The sequence below is a fragment of the Nicotiana tomentosiformis genome, chromosome 12, assembly GCF_000390325.3.
Source record: "Nicotiana tomentosiformis chromosome 12, ASM39032v3, whole genome shotgun sequence".
Taxonomy (NCBI): Eukaryota; Viridiplantae; Streptophyta; class Magnoliopsida; order Solanales; family Solanaceae; genus Nicotiana; species Nicotiana tomentosiformis.
Genome location: NC_090823.1, coordinates 22,605,301 through 22,627,774, shown reverse-complemented (window position 1 = coordinate 22,627,774; position 22,474 = coordinate 22,605,301). Strand labels below are relative to the sequence as shown.

At 40.7% G+C, this 22,474-nt stretch overlaps 1 protein-coding gene across 1 annotated transcript; it reads right to left on the bottom strand.

Moving 5' to 3' along the window:
- Window positions 1–1,530: 1,530 nt before the first annotated feature.
- LOC104108527 (protein IQ-DOMAIN 22-like) lies at window positions 1,531–6,588 on the bottom strand. Its single transcript, XM_009617590.4, has 5 exons — window positions 6,164–6,588; window positions 5,770–5,924; window positions 3,200–3,400; window positions 2,957–3,034; window positions 1,531–2,237 (listed from the first exon to the last, which is right to left on the bottom strand). The coding sequence occupies exons 1-5, from the start codon at window positions 6,402–6,404 to the stop codon at window positions 1,671–1,673; spliced, it is 1,242 nt and encodes a 413-aa protein (XP_009615885.1). The 5' UTR covers window positions 6,405–6,588; the 3' UTR covers window positions 1,531–1,670.
- Window positions 6,589–22,474: the final 15,886 nt, after the last annotated feature.

The window sequence follows — 22,474 nt, the reverse complement described above, 5'->3', positions numbered from 1 at the left end:
TTGGGCCCTGTTTTGGTTGGATTTCGGGGATAAAAACGATGGTATTTTGGGGCTGATTTTCAAACTATTTTTGGACGTTTTTACAGCTCCCTTTGAGGTGGTTCAAGGGCTGGTTTATGGATAGTTTTCAGCTCGTTTTTGGAGCTGAAATGGGGTGGCTTTGGAGGTCATTTTTTGGGTTTTTGACTGCCTTTTTCTTGCTTGTTCTTAGAGGAAGAAAAGGATTGAGCTCTCCCCTCTTTTGGGGCTCCTTTGGTCCGTTTTTGATGAGGAAGAAAAGAGTTAGGGGTTGTGAGTGGGGGGCAAAGTGTGGGGGACAAGCATGGGGGGCAAGCGTGGGGGACAAGGAAAAGTGAAGTGGGGACACGCGTGAGGGATAAAGAGTGGGAGCGAAAAATATTCAAGCACGATAAAAAATTAGGTGCTCACAAAAGTCATGAATGAGTTGACAATAAAGAGGAGTGTAATGAGATCGGCGAAGAAATACAAAGAAACGATCATTTGAACCCAATGGCATAGCCAGTAAATTTAAAATATTAAGAGTGTTATAACTGAGATTTAAACTTACAATATGAAGCAATCTTTGAACCATTTTTACCCCTATACACAAGAAGTCTCCCTTGTGTTAACGGGATTAAACTATTTATATATTCAAATAATTCGGGTCTATACAGAGGTGAAGTGACACTTTACCTAGGCCATGATTCTTATTTATCTTGTACGTGTTATTAGATTTCTGCCCTTTTTCTCTTCATCCCTGTCCTCCCATTTAATCTTTTTCAGTTTTTGCATAAAGTTTCAGTTGTGTATTACAAAAAAAAATAAAAATAAAAATTAAAACTTAGTGTAATCTCACAAATGAGGTTTGAGAAGTGTAGAGTGTAAGCAGATCTTATCCTTACCTTGTGAGGGTAGAGAAGTTGTATCCGATAGACCCTTTGCGTATTAAGTACTAATTTTGAAACTATTTGAGATACATTGTTGACTTGTACAAATTTATGGATTCAAAAGTAAACAAAGCATGCAGTTGACTGAGAGACTACATCCTTTGAGCAGCCGTTTGGCAGGAGGTATAAGAATAGTGCTGAATAGAGTATGTTAGCAATGCCGGTATTACTAATGTTGGAATTAGTTATGCTGACATTAGTTATGCTGAGATTATTTCTTACCTGCTGTTAGGTTTGTTGTATTAAAGCATTGCATAATTTCTATAAAATTTAGTATTTTCAAAAATATCCTCCACCTTCTTTAACTTTGTGCACTTTGAGGGATTTGAGGGGCAATTATATCTTTAACCATGCTTATGCAAGTATTAAAAACTCTTGCATTGCTAATACCATAGCTGTGCTATGTATTAGTTATATATAGGATAATACCAAATAGGATAATACTTGTACTGTTACACATATAGTTAAAAAAATATACCAAACAAGGGATTAGTAATGCATAAAGCTAAAGGTTGCATTATTTTTTCTAATATCTCCTAACAAATGACCCCTTATAGTTAAATCAAAACCAGACACAAAGTGATTCACATCAGTTCAGTAAATATATTTCTAATACAAAGGAAAATGCAGGTTCAGGTCATTAAACATTTGGACTTAGATACATATATGTTAGCATGTTAAACAATTTTGAAACTCAAACTGCAAACTTGAACTTGAATCATCTTAATACATGTGCAAAAAACCACGGCTAAACTCATCCGAATCTCCTCTAACAGGCATTCCATGTCTGTCCAATTGACCAGAACCCGGATACACGCCTTTGCTAGTGAAGTTGGTACAATAAGTAGAACCATTTTGCAAGTTAGATCTTGAGTACCTCTTATCATACTGAGGTCTTAGTTTTGGTGCACTCATAGACCGCGTCTTTGCCTTAGCTGCCTCGGTATAAGACATGTAGTTTGGATGATTACTCGAGTAGCTTCTTGTACCATCGGTACTCTTAGTTGGCGTAAATGGCCCTCTCCTCGAACAAGCACATTTCGATGATACTGAGTGAAGTTGTGGGCTATTGTCAGCAGAGGAGAAACAGGTTTCATCCAAGCTGTAACTTAATTGGTCTGAATTTAAGCTAAGATCAGAGGAATAGAAGAGATTCTTCTGTGTGGAAGTGATATATGGTCTTCCATTATCTATTTCAAGGATCTTGCCAATATCATCAATTGAGCCACTTCTTGCAAAAGAGCCTTGTTTTTTATCCATTCTGCAGCTTATATGGTTTGAAGAATTCCTCTGCATTAATACCATTTTATGTTAGGCATAAATTTATGCAAATAGATAATGGGGAAAACGTCCAAATTTAACTCTATAGCATGTGAAACACAATAGCATACCTAGTATATTCCAACAATGTTGAGTATGTGAGGGTAATGTGTACGCATACCTTGCTCCTACCTTGCAGAGTTAGAGAGATTGTTTCCGATAGACCCTCGACTTAGGAGAAGCAATTCACATCAGGTCTCTAGCATATGCAATATTTTAATTTTATCTGCCGTTATATGGGTTCGAGCCGTGGAAACAACCTCTTGCAGAAATGCAGGGTAAGACTGCGTACAATAGACCCTTGTGGTCCGGCCCTTCTCCGGACCCCGTGCATGACGGGAGCTTAGTGCACCGAACTGCTTTTTTTTTTTTTTTTTCCATATCCTTGTCATTAGCAAGTCGTCTCATACTTGCCCCTTGACCGTAACATGGCTCTATCATGGATTGGTTGTATTCCACGTGTATGGAAAAAGGTCCAAACTTATCTCACTAATCATCACTCTAGTCTAAAGTTATCTTCCATTATATTTCAGGTTGGAATTCCGTAAAGATTAAGGACAAATACGAGGCGATTTGCCAACAAGAACAGTATGAACGACATCAAAGTATAACGGAAGATAAAGAGAGATATTTTCGACCGTTTTCCCTAGATAATGAGTTTCCTGAAGCATAAAATATCCGGCCAATACCTTGAGCATAAACATTTGATCATTCTTCATGCTCTTTGCACGACTAACATGCTCGAATTTATCAGGAGTTGCAGGTCCCTATACATCAAGATTCAGAAATACAATTATTAAACCAGGACAAAATCTTTGCAAAACTAAAAATTTACCTTAATTAGTTGACAATTACTACAACTTATTACTAATTAGCATATTTCAAGCTTCATTTCAAATTTGAAAATGGTGGGAAGGTGATATTTCACTTACATGATCAAGAAATTGAATAAAATTGGCGCTAAAATGAGGCGATTCTGAAACCTGAGATCGTCCAACACGAGCTCTCGACTGAGCTCTTATTAGTGCTTGCATACGCCGTAACATATCAACAGTTTGCTTCCTCACAATATGACCTCTTACTAATGCCTGAAGCTTCACAAGTCCCTTCAGTGCTCTTAATGCTCTCCTGGACTTCAAATTTACCCAAAAATCGAAACAATTAGTAAACTAGTAATACGATCAAGTGCCATTACTGTGGTCTGCGGAGGCACATACATGATTCAGAGTCAGAAAGTTCAGAATGAGTGTGATTTTATTATTTGTACAAACTTTAATGTTTTCTATATACACGTACATGTAGTTTGAATAAAAAGGCGAAAACAATGAGTTTAGTTATACATACAAAAACTATTTTAGGTCCGCCCCTGCTTAGGAGACTTAGTGTAATATGATATCAAGTGACATTAAATTTAGGTATTAGGTTGTCGTATCAAGAGAAAACAATAAGTTCCATTAAGAAATTGAGTTGTCTTGGGTTTAGTTAAAATATAAAAAAATTGTTCTACGCTGCATGTAGCCGACCTTAACTGTTTGGGATTGAGACCTAGTTGTTATTTTTATAGATGAATGATTTTCTATGGAACTTGGAATAAAAAGAACGAAATTTTTTCAAAAGTGATAGGCCCCCTAATCATTCATTTTCACACTTATCTAAAGTCTAAGTTTGACGGTTTCGGAAAATTAGGACAGATGACCATTAACCAAACCTTGACCAATGTCTTTGTATTACATTAAGTTGGGACATATACTTATAGGTAATTCTTATATTCAAATTCAGCAAAGTGATTCTTATATTCAAATTCAGCAAAGTGGTCCATTAAAACTTTCTCCGGATCAATACTAAATATTTATATCAAATCAATGAATATATACGATTTGTTTTTAAATATATTTTTATTACTTATCATGGCTAATTACTAAATACTTATCTTAATTTATTACTTAACTATATATTAATGGAATTTGATATAAACATCTGATAAGGATGAATTTTTCGATGCTTATTCTGTACTTTTGATCAAACTAAACAACTTTTCTTTTTCTCTTTGTTTCTGATTCTTTTTCTATGATAAGTTTAAAAGCAACAAAAGAGTACCCATTGCCAAATTCGGGTAACATTAACCTAGCGTTTGACCATAGATTCCTAAATTTATTTTGAAAAATCTGTTTTGGGTGAAATTTGGCTTGAAAATGAAAATGTGTTTTAACATACGTTTTCAAAATATATTTCCCAAATTTATTTTGGAAAAACATGTGTATTATTAGGGATTTGGCCCAAAACCAGTTATTGGGATTTGAGATTTTGTCAAAATATAGGCAAAATCTATGGCCAAACATGTATTTGCCAAATAAAACCTAAATTTATTTTGGCAAAATCTATGACCAAACGGGTCCTAAATATGGTCATCAAAAACAGTCCCGTGTGAGCTTTCTATAGCCTGTAGCAGTACTTCCCAAATTTCATAAATGCTTCACACGTAAAAATTTACTTGAACTTGGTGTTTACACCAAATGAATAATATAATTATTTTATATAATTTAATATAAATACTGAGTGCTGAAAGTATTAAATTTTATATATTCCCAGTACCAAATTTCTATCTTCTAACTAAAACATAATTACACTTATTACCCAAAATTTATTTACACCTTCAGTGTATATGAGTTAACTCTACAAGAAAAGGCTAATAACTCCCTCTTGTTATGACTATACATATATTTCTCGAAGTACAAAGATCAATGAATGAAACTCCAAAACTCTGCAGTTTGCACCGACGACAAAAGTTTCTAGTTTTGGATATTTAGGTCCACACGGGTCCAAACTAGTCTACTTTCCTCTTCTCTACTGTATACATTTCACACCAGAAACCTACCCCTACCCACCCCCGTGGGCCTACCCCTACAGCCCAACTCCCAAAAAGAATTTTAAGAAAAGAATTTTTTGGAATTTAAACTCTAATCTCTCATGGTTTTTGTTTTATTTCATTGACTGTCAATTCACTCTGGCCCCATTAACATTATGTGTCTGTTAAATCCATTAATTGTTACATTAAAATATTAGTCGTAAGAGGAGACTTCTTGCCGTAAATTTGGATTTAGCCGGACACCAACGGTTATATTGAACATTAACAAAAAGAAAGGTAATCGTCCCTTTCATGAAGACTAGTAAAATTCCAATTTCTTTGTCTAGTAACAAAACCTTCTATACCTTTTTCACCGTTCACAAATTACGAGAAATTATTCCTATCAAGAATATTGGTGGAATTCACAAAATGGAAAAGAAAAAAAAAGCGTGGATTACCCCTCCATTTTATTTTATGTGAAAATGTTCAAAACATGAGGCTCGAATACTTTAATTTCCAATGTGAATTGAGCATATTTAAAAAAAAAAAATATATATATATATATTAAAATAACAAAAAGTGTTTTGACAAAAATATAATAAGAAAAAATAGCTAATTTGACATGAAATGAGACAAAGAGAGTACTATATAACTAACCAGATAAGCTCGGAAATATGATTGTATCACGACGGCAGCCCATTCTTCACGATTAAAACCGACACCGTTCCACGTCGTCACCGCTGTTGTACCACCGTTACTAGCTGTCAGCTCCACCACCTCTTCTACCGTGACGGGGCTGTTGGTGGGGTCCACTGCACAAAGGCATATGTAGCATATAGTATAATTTAACTGAACTAGTGTTTACGTAGAGATATATGCCTTTTTTGTTCCAATTTATGCGGGTTTATGATATGTGGTTTTACAAGTATAAAAACATTACATTAAAAGTAAAATAAAAAAAATCTAATGTTACATTATCTCCAAGTATATATAAAAATGTCACGTCTTTTCTGAACTCATAATTGTAAGAACGTACGAAGATTGAACTTACTAAATTTAAATCTTGAATCCATCTCCGTTATTACTACGTCATTTCTACCGTGAACTGACGTAGAGACACCGTAGTGATGTGATCTATCAGGGTGGTGATCATGGTGGCGCTGTTGAAAATCCTTATCTCTGTAGGATTTAACGTCACTCCATTTCTTTTGTAGTGATGAAAAAGAAGAAGAAGAAGAGTCAGTTTTCCTGAAAATGAAGAGTGCTTTGAACCATTTGGATGCTTTGCCCATATTGTTTAAAATTAAAGATGAAAATTTAAAGAGGTTTATCACATAAGGGGACTAAAGTAAGAAAGGGAGAGAAAGAAGAAGAAGAAGGAGAGTGGTTGGGAATGAGAGAAGATTTGTGAAAGTTTTGAGAAGTCAAATGTAATGTGCTATCCCGTAGGACATTGGGATAATATGTATGACTTCTTCTTCTTTAGATCACTAAAACTTTATATATTTTGCCCATTAAAAAAACACTACTTATGTAGAGGATATATATTTATATTTGTGGTGTATTTTAACGTATTATATTTTTGAGGTTTCTAATGGTATTTCTTATGGATTATATGTAGTTATAGATGACTTGATAGAGTAAATATTTATATTATGATCATCATACGGAATTTTATGTTATACCAGTCGTATTAGTATTATTCTCGAATTTTCTTATTTTTTGATTCCTATTACTATATGTTGTTTCTTTTGCTTCGATTACTTTATTATCTTGTTGTTGTTACTGCTTCTTTTTTATGGCTTCTCTACTATTGTATTTTTTTCCCAAAACTATTGTGATTATGCTATAATTTTCTTGAGTTGTAGGTCTATCAGAAACAACTTCTCTACTTTCACAGAGTAGGGGTAAGGTCTGTGTACATACTAACCTCCCCAGATTCATTTGTTGATTACACTGGGTATATTGTTATTGTTGTTGTTAGCGTATAGAAATTTAAACTCTAAGAGGTTGTTTGGTTCACAAACAAGTTATACAGGGATTATCACGTGGAAATTAATAATCATTAAATTATATAGTGTATATTCATTTCTTGTTGCATGTTTGGTTTGTCATATTTCAAACTAGATATTGTTTACCCTAAAAAATGGATAACAATTGAATTTATATGTGATTTTAAGGATATGTGGATTAATTCAATATAAGTGATTAATGACGTTAGATTAAAAAAATGAAAGACATAATAAATGACAAAATCAATGATAAGGGTGATTCCGAGCTCGGTTAATGGCTCAATGAGGAACCTACCTTCGATTCCAAGCTTGCACTTATGAAGAACTTAAGAACAAAAAATAAGAACTTTGAACAACAAAGAGATTGAAATAAACTACCTTGATATGCATGTTATCATGAATAATAAGCTCCTCCTTTATATAGTAGGGAAGTTTTGCCCCAAGTACAATTCTAAGAAAGGTAAAAATCTTCTATTTTGCTAATCACTGATTTTCTGCCGATACAGGCCGAGATTCATGTCGTGATATCCGGTTGGGCACGGACATCACGCCTCTTTGTTAGTAGTGTGTAGTTGTTTGATAATGCTCTCCGAAGTCGCGATCCTCGAACCGGACCCGGAGGACATGGCCCCGATACCCCCGATACCCCCGAGGGCAGGTGTTTTGCCCGAGCCCCGATACGAGAGGCTCCTCGCTCTGACTCTGATTCATTACGGTCACGTTCCTGCTCCGTGTGCCTCATAGAGAAATCGGGGTGTTCAGTGGGCTCGGTTTTACCCATATACAGATAGTCCCCTTGTCTCTCAGAGTAGGCTTTCTGAAACGATGGAAAACGACAGATGACTCCAGTTCCTTCCTTCGTAAGTTACGACGAGGAAGTCAAAACATCCCATTAGTCGCGTCGTTCTGACTTCGGACACGTGTCGCTCACCGATAGGTTACCCCCGAATGTGAAGCGTCGACTGTTTCCCTATAAAATCTTCCTCCTTTTGTCCTTTTTCTACTTTTCGACTAAATCACTACCTTAGAGCTTTCCAGTCATCATCAAACCTTCTTCAACCCTTCATATCTTCATCCTTGTTCTTCAATTTCTATAGTAATCTCCGGATTTCTTCCCAGATTTTCTTCAAATCTTCATACTCTGTTCTTTATCTTCAAAACCCGTTTTCCAAAACTTTGCTTTCTTTCCTCAAATTTCAAACACTCCCCCAGATGACAATGGCCAAAACATCAAAAATCATTCCTCAACAAGTAGTCTCTTCATCTTCTCAACCGACCGCTGGTACTGAAGCGGTTGCTCCTGAGGTGGTAGCCCTCAAAACGGCTTCCCCCGTTGTGGCTACTAACGAACCGGCCACCGAGCCTCCCTTGTCAACGTTTATTCCCGGGGGCTTCTCAATTGCAGATGACTTTAAAGTCGAGAATCCCTCGCGTAAACAGGACCGTGGAAAAAGAGTCTCGAGGTACATATGTTTTGTGACTGATGATGTTCTTCCCATAGTTCGTAAGGACTGCAATTGGGAAGGCAAGAACATAGTAGTCCCCCGGCCTGAGGACATTGTTACTACCCATGTGGAGGGATACTTAAGTGTTTACACTTATCCCTTCACACTGGTCCCGATAGACCCGATCATTCTAGACTTTTGCAAGAGGTACGAGGCACGTCTCGAGCAAATCCACCCATCGTTATGAAGGATCGTGACCCTCTTCCGCTACTTCATGAACAAGACTGAATATCGTCAGTTCACGATTGACCACCTGCTTCGATTATACAGTCCAAGGGATGTTCCGAGGGGGACTGATCAAGCTTACTCTCCGGGCCAGCAAGGCCTCCTTTTTGAGTATCGATGAAGACCGAGACCGGGGCTGGCAGAGATGATTTGTCCGAGTGAAAAACGAGAATATTATCCCCTCGGAATACATGCCATTCCCTAAGAAGTGAAATGTATCTCGTAAGTGCAATTCTCTCTTTAAACATCAAAATTCTTTTTCTTCAATTTCTATCTTCTCATTCATGCTTATGGTTGTACAGTTGTCACCCAGGTTCCAAATGCGGTTCCCCGATTAAAGGAGTGGATCGAGGGCATATGTACTTAGATATCGTACTTCGAGCGCACATGGTGCGAAATTTCAAAGGGCCGATGAGAGGCCCGTTCTCATGGTGAGGCCTCTTTTTGAGTATCCAATACTTTGCTTCCACCTTTTATTATACTAAGTCCTCTTCCCTTTTTGTTATTGAAGGTTTGCCTAAGACCACCAAACTTAGGACCTCGGAAGGGGATGAGGATGTGTCTCCGCCCGTTGGTCCCTCCGTTGCTTCCACAGAGGGAAAAAAGAAGAGGAAGAGAAAACCATCGGGCTCCGAGGTGAAGAAGCCAAAGAAATAGGTGCTCCGCAAGCCTAGGAGGGGCTCCAGCTCCCCGGTGCTGGACTCCGACTCTCTCCTCCGCCTCAGGGACGAGTCAGAGGATGAATCTATTTTTGTTACCCACGAGACAACCTATCCCGGGGACTCGGATGCATCCGAGAGGGAGACTCGTGAGATCGACCCCCCTCAAACTCAAAAGGCCGATGTGGATACCCGGGGTGAAACTTCCCAAGATGCCTGCTCCGCTCCAAAGGAAGCGCCCGACATAATCAAGATCTCGGGGTCACCCTCCTATACTGATTCCATGCTCGAGGAGGCCCAAGCGATAAAGGAGAAGTCCAACGAGGGGGTCCATGGTGTGGAAGATCCCCTTCACTTCTTTTTCGACGGTGTGGACTCGACTGCTTTGGAAGACTTCTCTGGGATGGGAGACCTGAATGTTCCGAAGAAGGACACATCCTTGAAAGCAGGCAGGCCAAGCTCGAGCTAGAAATTGATCGATAAGTTCCCTGCTCCGAGTGTGGACTCCGGGCACAAGAGATTGATTATACTGACTGTCCTGGAGGATTCCTGGGTTTTGTCCGCTCCTGTGGGGGTAGCTAGCTACCTCCGGTGCCTGGTGACCGAGGAGGATTAGGAAAAAATGAATGAGGTAAGCGTGCCATGCCTCTTTAATGAGGCATTAGGCACTGAACCGGGTAAGACATTGTTTCTTTCCATTGATCTATTGTTATCTTTGTTTGATATTTCTCACATTTTTCATCCCTTTCGCAAGCCGATGTTGAAGCAGCCGAGACCTGCCTGAAGACTACTACTGAGTATGTGAGGCGGCTATCCCGAAGGGAGACCCTCGAAGAAATACATGCCCAAGGCTTCGACCAATCTGCCGTGATCGAGGAGGCAAAAAGACTCGAGGTCGAGGCCAAGAAGCTAGCTGAACCCCGAGGTGAAGAGGACTCTGAAGAATCTGAAGGCCCCGACTATTCTGGTGACGAGTCGGCTGCCGGTAAAGACCAGGTGTAGATGCCTTAGGATTTTCTTTTATTTTTGTATCCTGTACATATATTTTGTTGAGGCCGTTTTTATCGTGCCTTTGTAAAGATATTCCGAAATATATAAAAAATTTCCCTTTCAAAAATTTACAAGTTTATTATCTTGCATCTTTTTACGATTGAAAACATTTCTAATGCCTTAGCACGGAATGAAACATAGTAATAAGTCATTTTTCGAAGGTCCGAACAAGACCTGTCCTCGATGTAATTTTTGCTCTAAATTTATGGATACTCGGAGTGACCGAAAATTTCCCCAAGTCTCTTACTTAAATGTTTTAGACTATATCTTTGCCGAGAGTAACCTTTGAACAGGTTTAGAATTTTGTTGAAGGCCTTATGTTTTGATTATGGGTTTCAGATGACTCCGAACTGTTTTTAGGGTGGCCGTATCCTTGTAGGTTTAGGCACTGCCTAATAGGCTTTGTGCCTCCGGATGTCGATAACCCGAGCCGCCTGAACTTATTTCAGATGACAGTCCCCGAGTGGGGGTAGTCCTTTGGGCTCGGATAGGGGTGTCCCTTGGGCTTGATAGTCCCCAGGTAGGAATAGCCCTTAGGCTCGATACTTTTAATAAACAAAAGTGCGTATTAGCAAGATGGAAACTTTCTTTCATTTTTGTGTGTAATGTACAAGATTGTGAGCGTGTAAAAGCTAAAAGCTCGTATTATGGCTAAGGTGGCCTACGCGGGCACGGTTCACTTGACCATTTGGTTTTTATAATAAATCCTAACTACCGAGCCTAGACTGTTCAAGCACAAAATTTCCTTCCTTAAAAATCTTGACCCAAAGGTGATTACCCCCAATATTCAAGGTCGATATCGATAGGGCTCAGATACTGTTGATGCGACCATTGACTCCGATTTAAAACCGGTCTTCGATTCTAAGTTAGCACGATGTACTGTTGACTTATTAAAAACCTTGCAGGAAAACCCATTTGGGACAAAATAGGTTCTAGGGAAAAAGAGTGCAATGCATTCTTTCAGACCTAGCAACCACATTCTCCTTTGATTATTTCTTGCAAGTGTTAGTCCGTTTCGTAATATTTTTTAAAAAAGTAAGTGAGATCCTACCTTAAAAGTAGTACCGTTTTAAGTGCATCACGTTCCAGTTGTTTGGTAGCTGTGCACCGTTTCCTGCTTTGAGTTTATATGAACCTTTACCGGTAATCCTGATGACTCGATATGGTCCTTCCCAATTTGATCCCAACTTCCCTTCATTCGGGTTTTGGGTGTTCAGTGTTACTTTTCTTAATACCAAGTCCCTGATATTGAAGTGTCGAAGGTTGGTTCTTTGGTTGTAATATCTTTCTATCCGCTGTTTCTGTGTGGCCAACCGGACTAGGGCGGCCTCGGGCCTCTCATCCAATAGTTTCAGGCTCGTTCTCATGGCCTCACCGTTTGATTCTTCGATTTCATATCGGAACCTGAGGCTCAGTTCTCCCACCTTAACCGGTATTAGTGCTTTGGCACCGTAGACCAACGAAAACGGAGTGGCCCCGGTACTAGATTTTGTGGTCATACGGTATGCCCACAAGACTTCGGGCAGAATTTCCTTCCATTATCCTTTGGCATCGGTCAGCCTTTTCTTAAGGTTTTGAAGTATGGTCTTGTTCGTAGACTCCGTCTATCCATTTCCACTAGGGTGATAGGTTGTTGACAAGATCTTTTTGATCTTATAGTCCTCGAAAAATTTGCTTACCTTGCTGCCGATGAATTGCTTCCTGTTATCACACACTATCTCGGTCGGTTTACCGAACCGGCATATTATGTGGTCCCAAATGAAGTTGATGACTTCTTTTTCCCAGACCTTCTTGAATGCTTGAGCTTCGACCTACTTAGAGAAATAGTCAGTCATAAATAGTATAAATTGAGCCTTACCGGGTGACCATGGCAAGGGACCGACAATGTCCATTCCCCATATCATGAACGACCAAGGCGACATAACCAAATGTAGTAACTCCCCGGGTTGATGAATCATTGGTGCATGCCTCTAACAACCGTCGCATCTCCGTACAAAGTCCTTCGCATCTTTCTCCATGTCAATCCAGTAATAGCCGGCTCTGATTATCTTACGAACTAAAGATTCTTCTCCCGAATGGTTTCCACAGGTGCCTTCGTGAACTTCCCTAAAAACATATTCGGTGTCTCCCGGCCCCAAGCATATGTTGAGTGGGCCATCTAACATTCTTCTGAACAGGGTAACTTCATATAGGCTAAACCTGCCCGCCTTCGTGCGCATAGCTCTTGATTCTTTAGGATCCGAGGGCAGCTTCCCGGTCTTCAGGTAATCTATATACTTGTTTATCCAATCCCAAGTTAAACTTGTTGAGTTTATTTTGACATGTCCTTCTTCCACTACTGATTTCATGATCTGTACGACTATTCCTGAGCCGAATTCATTGTCATCAACCGATGGCCCCAAGTTAGCCAGAGCATCAACTTCACTATTTTGATCCCGAGGTACGTGTTGTAGGGTCCATTCCTTGAATCGATATAGCGTTACCTATAATTTATCCAAGTATCTTCGCATTCATTCCTCTTTCACTTCGAATGTCCCATTGACTTGATTTACCACAAGAAGGGAATCACACTTAGCTTCGACCACTTCGGCCCCCTGGATTTTACCAATTCGAGACCTGCAATCATGGCCTCATACTCGGTTCTAATAGATTATCGGATTACGTTACCCGTAGGTGGCTTCAACACGATGCTGAGTCCGGATCCCTTTGCATTCGAGACACCATCCATAAAGAGGGTCCAGATTCCCGAGGAAGTCCCCGAGGTTAACAACAATTCCTTTTCGACTTCGGGTATTAAGGTCGGCGTGAAGTCGGCCACGAAGTCTTTCAAAATTTGAGATTTGATGGCAGTCCGGGGTAGATATTCGATATCATACCCGATAATTTCTGCAGCCCATTTGGCCATCGGCCCGAGAGCTTGGGTTTGTGCATTATGTTCCTCAATGGGTAAGAAGTTACGACACATATGGGATGACATTGAAAATATGGCTTTAAAATTCTGGAGGCGTTTAGCAAAGCGAGAACCAATTTCTCTAGGTGAGGGTACCTTATTTCGGTCTTGCCTAGAGTCCTGCTGATATAATAGATAGGAAATTGCGTACCTTCCTCTTCCCGGACTAAGACTCCACTTACCGCTATCTCGGATACCGCTAAGTACAAGTACAACTGCTCGTCTGCCTTCGGAGTATGAAGCAAGGGTGGACTCGAAAGGTACCGTTTGGGTTCTTCAAAAGCTTGCTGGCACTGTGTGGTCCACGAAAAGTTATTATTCTTCTTCTTCTATAATGAGAAGAACCTATGGCTCTTATTAGAGGACCTTGATATGAACCGACCCAGGGCGGTTATGCGCCCAGTTAGCCTCTGAACGGCCTTGACATTGTCCACCACGGTGATGTGTTCTATAGCTTTGATTTTGTCGGGATTGATCTCGATCCCTCAGTTGTACATCATGAATCCAAGGAACTTCCCGGACCCGACCCCGAATGCACATTTCTCTAGGTTCAGCTTTATATTATATTTCTTCAGTATGTTGAAGGTTTCTTGCAAATGTCCCAAATGGTCCTCTACTCGCAGGGACATAACTAACATGTCGTCAATGTAAACCTTCATTGATTTTCCTATTTGTTCTTCGAACATCCGGTTTACTAGGCATTGATAAGTGGCACCGACATTCTTTAGTCCAAACGATATTACGTTATAACAATAGGTGCCGAATTTAGTGATTAAATGAGTTTTTCTTTATCGTCCGGGTCCATCCGAATTTGGTTGTTCCCGGAATAGGCGTCGAGAAAGTTGAGTATCTCGTGGCCGGCCGTTGCGTCGATCATGCGATCGATGTTAGGCAAAGGAAAAAAAATCCTTGGGACATGCCTTGTTCAAGTCTTTGTAATCTAAGCACATTCTTAATTTATTTTTCTTTTTAGGCACTACTACTACGTTAGCCAACCAATCTGGGTACTTAACTTCCCGAATGGAACCTATTTTAAGGAGTGTGGATACCTTGTCTTGATGAACGCATGCTTGACTTCGGATTGAGGCCTCATTTTCTGTTTAACCGGGTAGAACTTCGGGTCCAAGCTTAGGTTATGAGTGGTTACTTCTGGTGGGATCCCTGTCATATCTAGATTAGTAACGACCCGTCCGATCGTTTTGAGTATTACAACCCCGTCCCCCCTTTACTACTCAATTTGTGCTTTACAATTGTTGTGTGACTTGTCGGAGTAATTGGTTCGGGTCCGGTGAGGTTTTGGAATGAATTGGAACACTTAGTTCTAAGGTTTAAAGCTTAAGTTCAAATAATGACCGGATGTCGACTTATGTGTAAACGACCCCGAAATGGAGTTTTGATGATTCCAATAGCTCTGTATGGTGATTTTGGACTTTGGAGCATGTCCGATTTTTTTTTGAAATCCGTAGTAAAATTTGGCTTGAAATGGCGAAAGTTAAATTTTTGGGAAGTTTGACCGGGGAGTTGACTTTTTGATATCGAGGTCAAAATCAGGGTCGAGGTCAAAATCGAGGTAAAAAATCGAGGTCAAAATCGAGGGCAGCGCCTGGATAGAGACTTTAAGTTATAAAATGGGGGCTTTGTCCCATTTTCTATTTTTGACAAATTGGAGCTTTGGGAGAGGCGATTTTTGAGAGATTTTCAAAGAAAAATATTGGGGTAAGTGATTCTACCTCGGATTTGGTCAATATACACAAATATATCATCGTCTTCATCATTTAATTAGTGTTTTAAGATGGAAATTTGGAAAATATTTTAGAAATCTCATAAAGCAAATTTTTGAGATTTCGGTGATTCAGAGTCGGATTTGAGTGAAACCAGTATGGTTGGACTCGTAATTGAATGGGTTGTTACCTGTTTAGTTGAAACTCTGTTTCTTTTATTCTGTGCATTATTTGAAGGATATATTTCTTCAATCTAATTATTATAAAGAAGAAAAAGTATTTTACATTTAAAGTTTTTGATATTTAGACAAGGTGTTAAATTGGTGAAATATTATTTTTGCTGAATATTTTGTGAGATTTTTGTACCGATTGTGATTGAGTTGTGAGCTCTTTCTGGTGGAAAAATATTGTTGTTGTTGATTTATTTTGGCAAGTTGAAATATTTGGGCACTTGAGGTACAAATTGTGATATATTGTGATATTGATACGCATGTGGTGGTATAAGGTCTGGGTGTTGAAACTCATGCGGTGAGATAAGGGTGGCTTGATACGCGTGGTTGGTAGGGGAACTACTAGAAGTCATGCAGTGTGATAAGGGTGGCTAAAAAGCGGGATGCTATTTCGGGAAAAATACTTTCTTTAAAATTTATTTGTGAAGGCTCCCGCGGTGATATAAGAACATGAGATATTGTGAATTTATTTATGATTTGGGACTACAAGGCGGTATCTCGGGAGTGCCCTTGTTGATATTCCTTTATGGCTGCATTGCCTTTAGTTATTTTTGGTGTTTTTCTTAAAGTTGTAAATTTCTGTTTTCCTTCTGCGAGGTGTTAATTGTCCTTATTCTGTGCAGTTAAATTGTGACATACTACTTACTTGATTTATCCTCATTGTCATTCTTGTTATTATATTGTTAAACTTTTCTCCCTGTCTTTTATTATTCTAGTAGGGCCTGAGCTGACCTTGTCACTACTCTACCGAGGTTAGGCTTTGCACTTATTGGGTACCGCTGTGGTGTACTCAAACTACGCTTCTGCACATCTTTTTGTGCAGATCCAGGTACCTCCTACTAGCCCAGACATTAGTGAGATACCTGTGTAAGGAGATTTCGAGGTATATCTTCCAGCGTCCGCAAACTCCGGAGTCCCCTTGTATCATTATTATGTTGTTTCCTTATTTTCTTTAGATCTTGATGTATAAAGGCATTGAAGATAAATTCTTAGAAGCTTGTGACTTATTTCTACCGGATTTTGGGAGTTGTAATTATGCGAGTTTGCAAATTTATTTATTTCATATTTCTATTGTTATTCCGCATTGAAAGGCTTACCTAGTCTTAGAGACTAGGTGCCATCACGACATCCTACAGAGGGAAATTTGGGGTCATGACAAGTTAGTATCAGATCCCTAGGTTCATAGGTGTTATGAGTCACAAGCAAGTTTAGTAGAGTCCCGCGGATCGAAACGGAGACGTCTGTACTTATCTTCGGGAGGCTATGGAACTGTTAGGAAAATATCACTTCTTTGATTCCTTATGGGGCGCAATTGTTGACTTCAAAATTTTAAACCATTATCTTTCTATTCTCTCACATATGGTGAGGACACGCACGGCCAGATCTGATGATCAGACACCCGTGCCCCCTGTTGGAGCCGCAAGAAATCGGGGTTAGGGTAGAGGCCATATCAGAGGCCGAGGAAGACCACGTGGTGCAGTCAAGGCACTTGCACGAGCTACTGCAGAGGAGCCACCAATAGCTCCAGTTGGACAGCAGGCACATGAGACGCCTGTTATTACCCTTGCACTTCAGGAGACTTTTGCCCAGTTTTTGAGCATGTTTGGCACTGTAGCTCAGGCAGGGCTAATTCCACTTGCTCCTGCCACATCTCAGGCTGAAGGAGGAGCACAGACTCCCGCCGCCCGTACCCCAGAGCCACGGGCCTAGGTTGACCATGCCCCAGAGGTTATACCAGTGCAACCAGTTGTCCCAGTTCGACCCGAGGCTAGAGGAGCAGTTTCAGAGGGGGAGCAGCTCAGGAGGTACAAAAAGTACCACCCTCTCATATTCAACGGTTTAGCTTTAGAGGATGCTCAGGGTTTCTTTGAGGAATGTCCCTATATCCTCCGTACTATAGGTATTGTGGATTCCAGTGGGGTTTCTTTCACGGCATTCCAGTTTAGAGGAGCGACCTACCAGTGGTGGCGGGCATATGAGTTGGATAGTCTGGTCGAGGTAGCTTCACTCACTTGGAGTCAATTCTCAGATATGTTCTTGAGGGAGTATGTTCCCTAGAGTCTTTGCATTGCGTACAGAGTTTGAGCAGCTGCGCCAGGGATGTATGACCATGTCAGAATATATGGTCCAATTCAATGACTTGGCTAGGCGTGCACCAGCCTTGGTTGCTATTGTTCGAGAGCGGGTCCGCCGATTTATTGAGGGGCTCCACCCTAGTATCAAATTCAGTATGGCTCGAGAACATGAGATGGACATCACATACCAATAGGTGGTCTCCATTTCTAGGAGATTGGAGGGTATGCAGACTCGGGAGAGAGAAGAGAGGAAAACTAAGAGACCCCAAGATTCTGGCACATATAATAATTCTCGTGCCCCAGTTGCAGCCCGTCATGGTAGAGGTTATGTAAGCCGTCCTATTCATTCACCACTTTCGGCTTCCAGTGGTATTCCGGCTACTCCCAGACCTCAGGTTCCATATTATGCACCACAGTGTCTTCTGTACTTCCTTTACGAGGTGCCTTCACCGGGCAGTCTAGTCGATCAGGCCCGAGCCAGTACCAGTAGCCACATCCTCCGAGGGCTTGTTTTGAGTGTGGTGACACTCGTCGTATCATGAAGTATTGCCCTAGACTTAGGAGGGGTGCACCTCCACAGATTTCTCATGCCCCACCTATTCCACAGGGCCCTCAGGCCTCTCAGGCCATGATTACTACACCAGTTGCTACTCCACCTGCACAGCTAGCTAGAGGTGGAGGTCGGACAGGCAGAGGTCTCCCTAGAGGGGGAGGCCAGGCCAGATATTATGCTCTTCCTGCTAGGACAGAGGTCGTTGCATCTGATTCTGTTATCACATGTATTATTCCTGTCTGTCATAGAGATGCATCAGTCTTATTTGATCCAGCCTCCACCTATTCTTATGTGTTATCATATTTTGCCTTGTATTTGGGGGTATCCCGTGATTCTTTGAGTTCTTCCGTTTATGTATCTATACCCGTGGGTAAATCTATTATTGTGGACCGCGTGTATCGATCGTGTTTAATTGTTATCAGTGGTTTTAAGACCAGAGCTGATTTATTATTGCTCAATATGGTGGATTTTGATATTGTTTTGGGCATGGACTGGTTGTCTCCCTATCATGCTATCCTTGATTATTACGCCAAGACGGTGACGTTGGCTATGCCAGGTCTACCACGGCTAGAGTGGAGAGGTACCTTGGATCATGTTCCTAGAAAAATTATTTCATTTCTTAAAGCTCAACGATTGGTTGAGAAGGGTTGTGGTGCGTATCTGGTCTATGTGGGAGATGTTAGTGTTAATACTCTTATCGTGGAGTCAGTTCCTATAGTAAGGGATTTTCCTGATGTATTTCCAGTGGATCTTCCGAGTATGCCACCTGACAAGGATATTAACTTTCACATTGATTTGTTATCGGGCACTCAGCCCATTTCTATTCCACCATATTGTATGGCCCCAATAGAGTTGAAAAAATTAAAAGAACAGTTATAGGAGTTGCTTGATAAGGGCTTCGTTCGGCCTAGTGTATCGCCTTGGGGTGCTCCTGTCTTATTTCTGAAGAAGAAGGATGGTTGTATGCGGATGTGTATTGATTACCACCAGATGAACAAGGTTACAGTGAAGAACATGTATCCACTGCCACGTATTAATGACCTATTTGATCAGCTTCAGGGTCAGAATGTTCTCTATGATCGACTTGCATTCAGGCTATCATCAGTTGAAGATTCGGTAGCTATATATTCCAAAGACTACTTTTAGGACTCAGTATGGTCATTATGAGTTCCTTGTAATGTCATTTGGGCTAACCAATGTCCCAACATTATTTATGCACTTAATGAATAGTGTATTTTAGCCCTATCTTGACTCCTTCGTCATTGTATTTATTGAGGACATTCTGGTGTATTCCCGAAGTCAGGAGGATCATGAGCAGCACTTGAGAACTGTGCTTTAGACTTTAAGAGAAAAGAAGTTATATGCAAAATTTCAAAGTGTGAATTCTGGCTTGATTCAGTGGGATTTTTGGGTCATATAGTTTCATGCGAAGGGATCAAGGTGGATCCAAAGAAGATTGAAGCAGTGCAGAGTTGGTCCAGACCGTCCTCAGCTACGGAGATCCGGAGTTTCCTTGGTTTAGTAGGGTATTATCGTTACTTTGTAGAGGGTTTCTCTTCTATTGCTGCACCTACGACCAAATTGACCCAGAAGGGTGCTCTGTTTAGGTGGACCAAGGAATGTGAGGAGATCTTCCAAAAGCTCAAGACATCTTTGACTACAGCCCCAGTATTGGTATTACCTACAGGTTCAGGGTCTTATACTATGTATTGTTATGCGTTGTTTATTTGTCTCGGCACAGTGTTGATGCAAGACGATAGGGTGATTGCCTACGCGTCCAAACAGTTAAAGGTACACGAGAAGAATTATCTGGTCCACGACCTTGAGTTAGCAGCTATTGTTCATGCCTTGAAGATTTGGTGGCATTATTTGTACGGTGTCCATTATGAGGTTTATACCGACCACCGAAGTCTACAACATCTGTTTAAACAGAGGGATCTTAATTTACGGCAGCGAAGGTGGTTGGAGTTGCTTAAGGATTATGACATCACCATTCTATATCATATCGGAAAGGCCAATGTGGTGGCCGATGCCTTGAGTTGTAAGGTGGAGAGTTTGGGCAGCTTAGCATACTTACAAGTAGTAGAGAGACCTTTCTCCTTGGATGTTCAGGCCTTGGCCAATCAGTTTGTCAAATTGGATATTTTCGAGCCGACCCGAGTTTTAGCTTGTGTTGTTTCCCAGTCTTCTATTTATGATCGTATCTGAGCGCGTCAGTATGATAACCCCTATCTGCTTGTCCTTAAGGGCACAGTTCAGCACGGTGATGCCAAGGAAGTCACTATTGGAGATGACAGTGTATTACGAATGTAGGGCAGGATATGTATGACTAATATAGATGGTTTGCATGAGTTAATTCTCCAGGAGACTCTCAGTTCGCGGTACTCCATTCATCCGGGTGCTAAAAAGATGTGTCAGGACTTGATACAATGTTATTGGTGGAGGCGAATGAAGAAAGATATAGTGGAATATGTAGCTCGGCGCCTAAATTGCCAGCAGGTGAAGTATGAGCATCAACGACTGGGTGGATTGCTTCAAAAGTTAGAGATTCCAGAATAGAAATGGGAGCATATCACTATATATTTCGTTGTTGGGCTCCCACGGACTCAGAGGAAGTTCAATGCAGTTTGGGTGATTGTGGATAGGTTGACCAAGTCAGCCCATTTCATTCCTATAGTTACTACTTACTCTTCGGAACAACTGGCTCAGGTCTATATTCGCGAGATTGTCAGACTTCATGGCGTACCGGTATCTATCATCTCTGACCGGGGTACGAAGTTTACATCATGGTTCTGGAGGGCTGTACAATGAGAGCTGGGTACTCGTGTAGAGTTGAGTACAATATTTCACCCTCAAACGGACGGACAGTCCGAGCGCACTATCCAGATACTAAAGGATATGCTTCGTGTATGTGTGATAGAATCTGGGGGGAGGGGGGAGGGGGGGGCTTGGGATCAGTTCTTACCACATGTGGAGTTTGCTTACAACAACAGCTACCAGTCAAGCATTTAGATGGCTCCATATGAGGCCTTGTATGGTAGGCGGTGCTGGTCTCCAATGGGTTGGTTCGAACCGGGCGAGGCTAGGCTAGGCTATTGGGCATATACTTGGTTTAGGATGCCTTGGAAAAAGTTAAATTGATTCAGGATCGACTTTGTACAGCCCAATCTTGACAGAAGAGTTATACGGATCGGAAGGTTCGTGATGTTGCATTCATGGTTGGTGATCGGGTCTTGCTCCGGGTTTCACCTATGAAGGGTGTTTTGAGGTTTGGGAAGAAGGGCAAGTTGAGACCTAGGTATATTGGGACTTTTGAGATTCTTTAGAGAGTTAGAGAGGTGGCTTACATACTTGCACTACCACCTAGCCTCTCTGCAGTTCATCCAGTGTTCCAGGTTTCAATGCTCCGGAAGTATCACAACGATCCATATCATGTGTTAGACTTCAGCTCAGTCCAGTTGGACAAGGATCTATCTTATGTCGAGGAACCAATGCCATTTTGGACAGACAGGTTAGAAAGCTAAGATCAAAGAACATAACTTCAGTGAAGGTGCAGTGGAGAGGCCATCCAGAAGGAGAAGCTACTAGGGAGACTAAGCGGGAGATGCAATGAAAATATCCATACCTATTTGAGACTCCAGGTATAAATCTAAACTCGTTCGAGGACGAACGTTTGTTTAAGAGGGGGAGAATGTAATGACTCATCCGGTCGTTTTGAGTATTACAACCCCCCCCCCCCTTTACTTCTCAATTTGTGCTTTACAATTGTTGTGTGACTTGTCGGGTTAATTGGTTCGGGTCCGGTGAGGTTTTAGAATAAATTGGAATACTTAGCTCCAAGGTTTAAAGCTTAAGTTCAAATAGTGACCGGATATCGACTTATGTGTAAACGACCCCGGAATGGAGTTTTGATGATTCCAATAACCCCATATGGTAATTTTGGACATTGGAGCGTATCCGGATTTTTTTTTAAAATCCGTAGTAAAATTTGGTTTGAAATAGCGAAAGTTGAATTTTTGGGAAGTTTGATCGGGGAGTTGACTTTTTGATATCGAGGTCAAAATCGAGGTAAAACATCGAGGTCAAAATCGAGGGCAGCGCCTAGACAGAGACTTTAAGTTATAAAACGGGGGATTTGTCCCATTTTTTATTTTTGAAAAATTGGAGATTTGGGAGAGGCTATTTTTGAGAGATTTTCAAGGAAAAACATTGGGGTAAGTGATTCTAATTCGGATTTGGTCAATATACATGAATATATCATTGTCTTCATCATTTAATTAGTGTTTTAAGATGAAAATTTGGGAAAATTTTTAGAAATCTTAGAAAAGGAAAATTTGAGATTTCGGTGTCGATTCGGAGTCGGATTTGAGTGAAACTAGTAT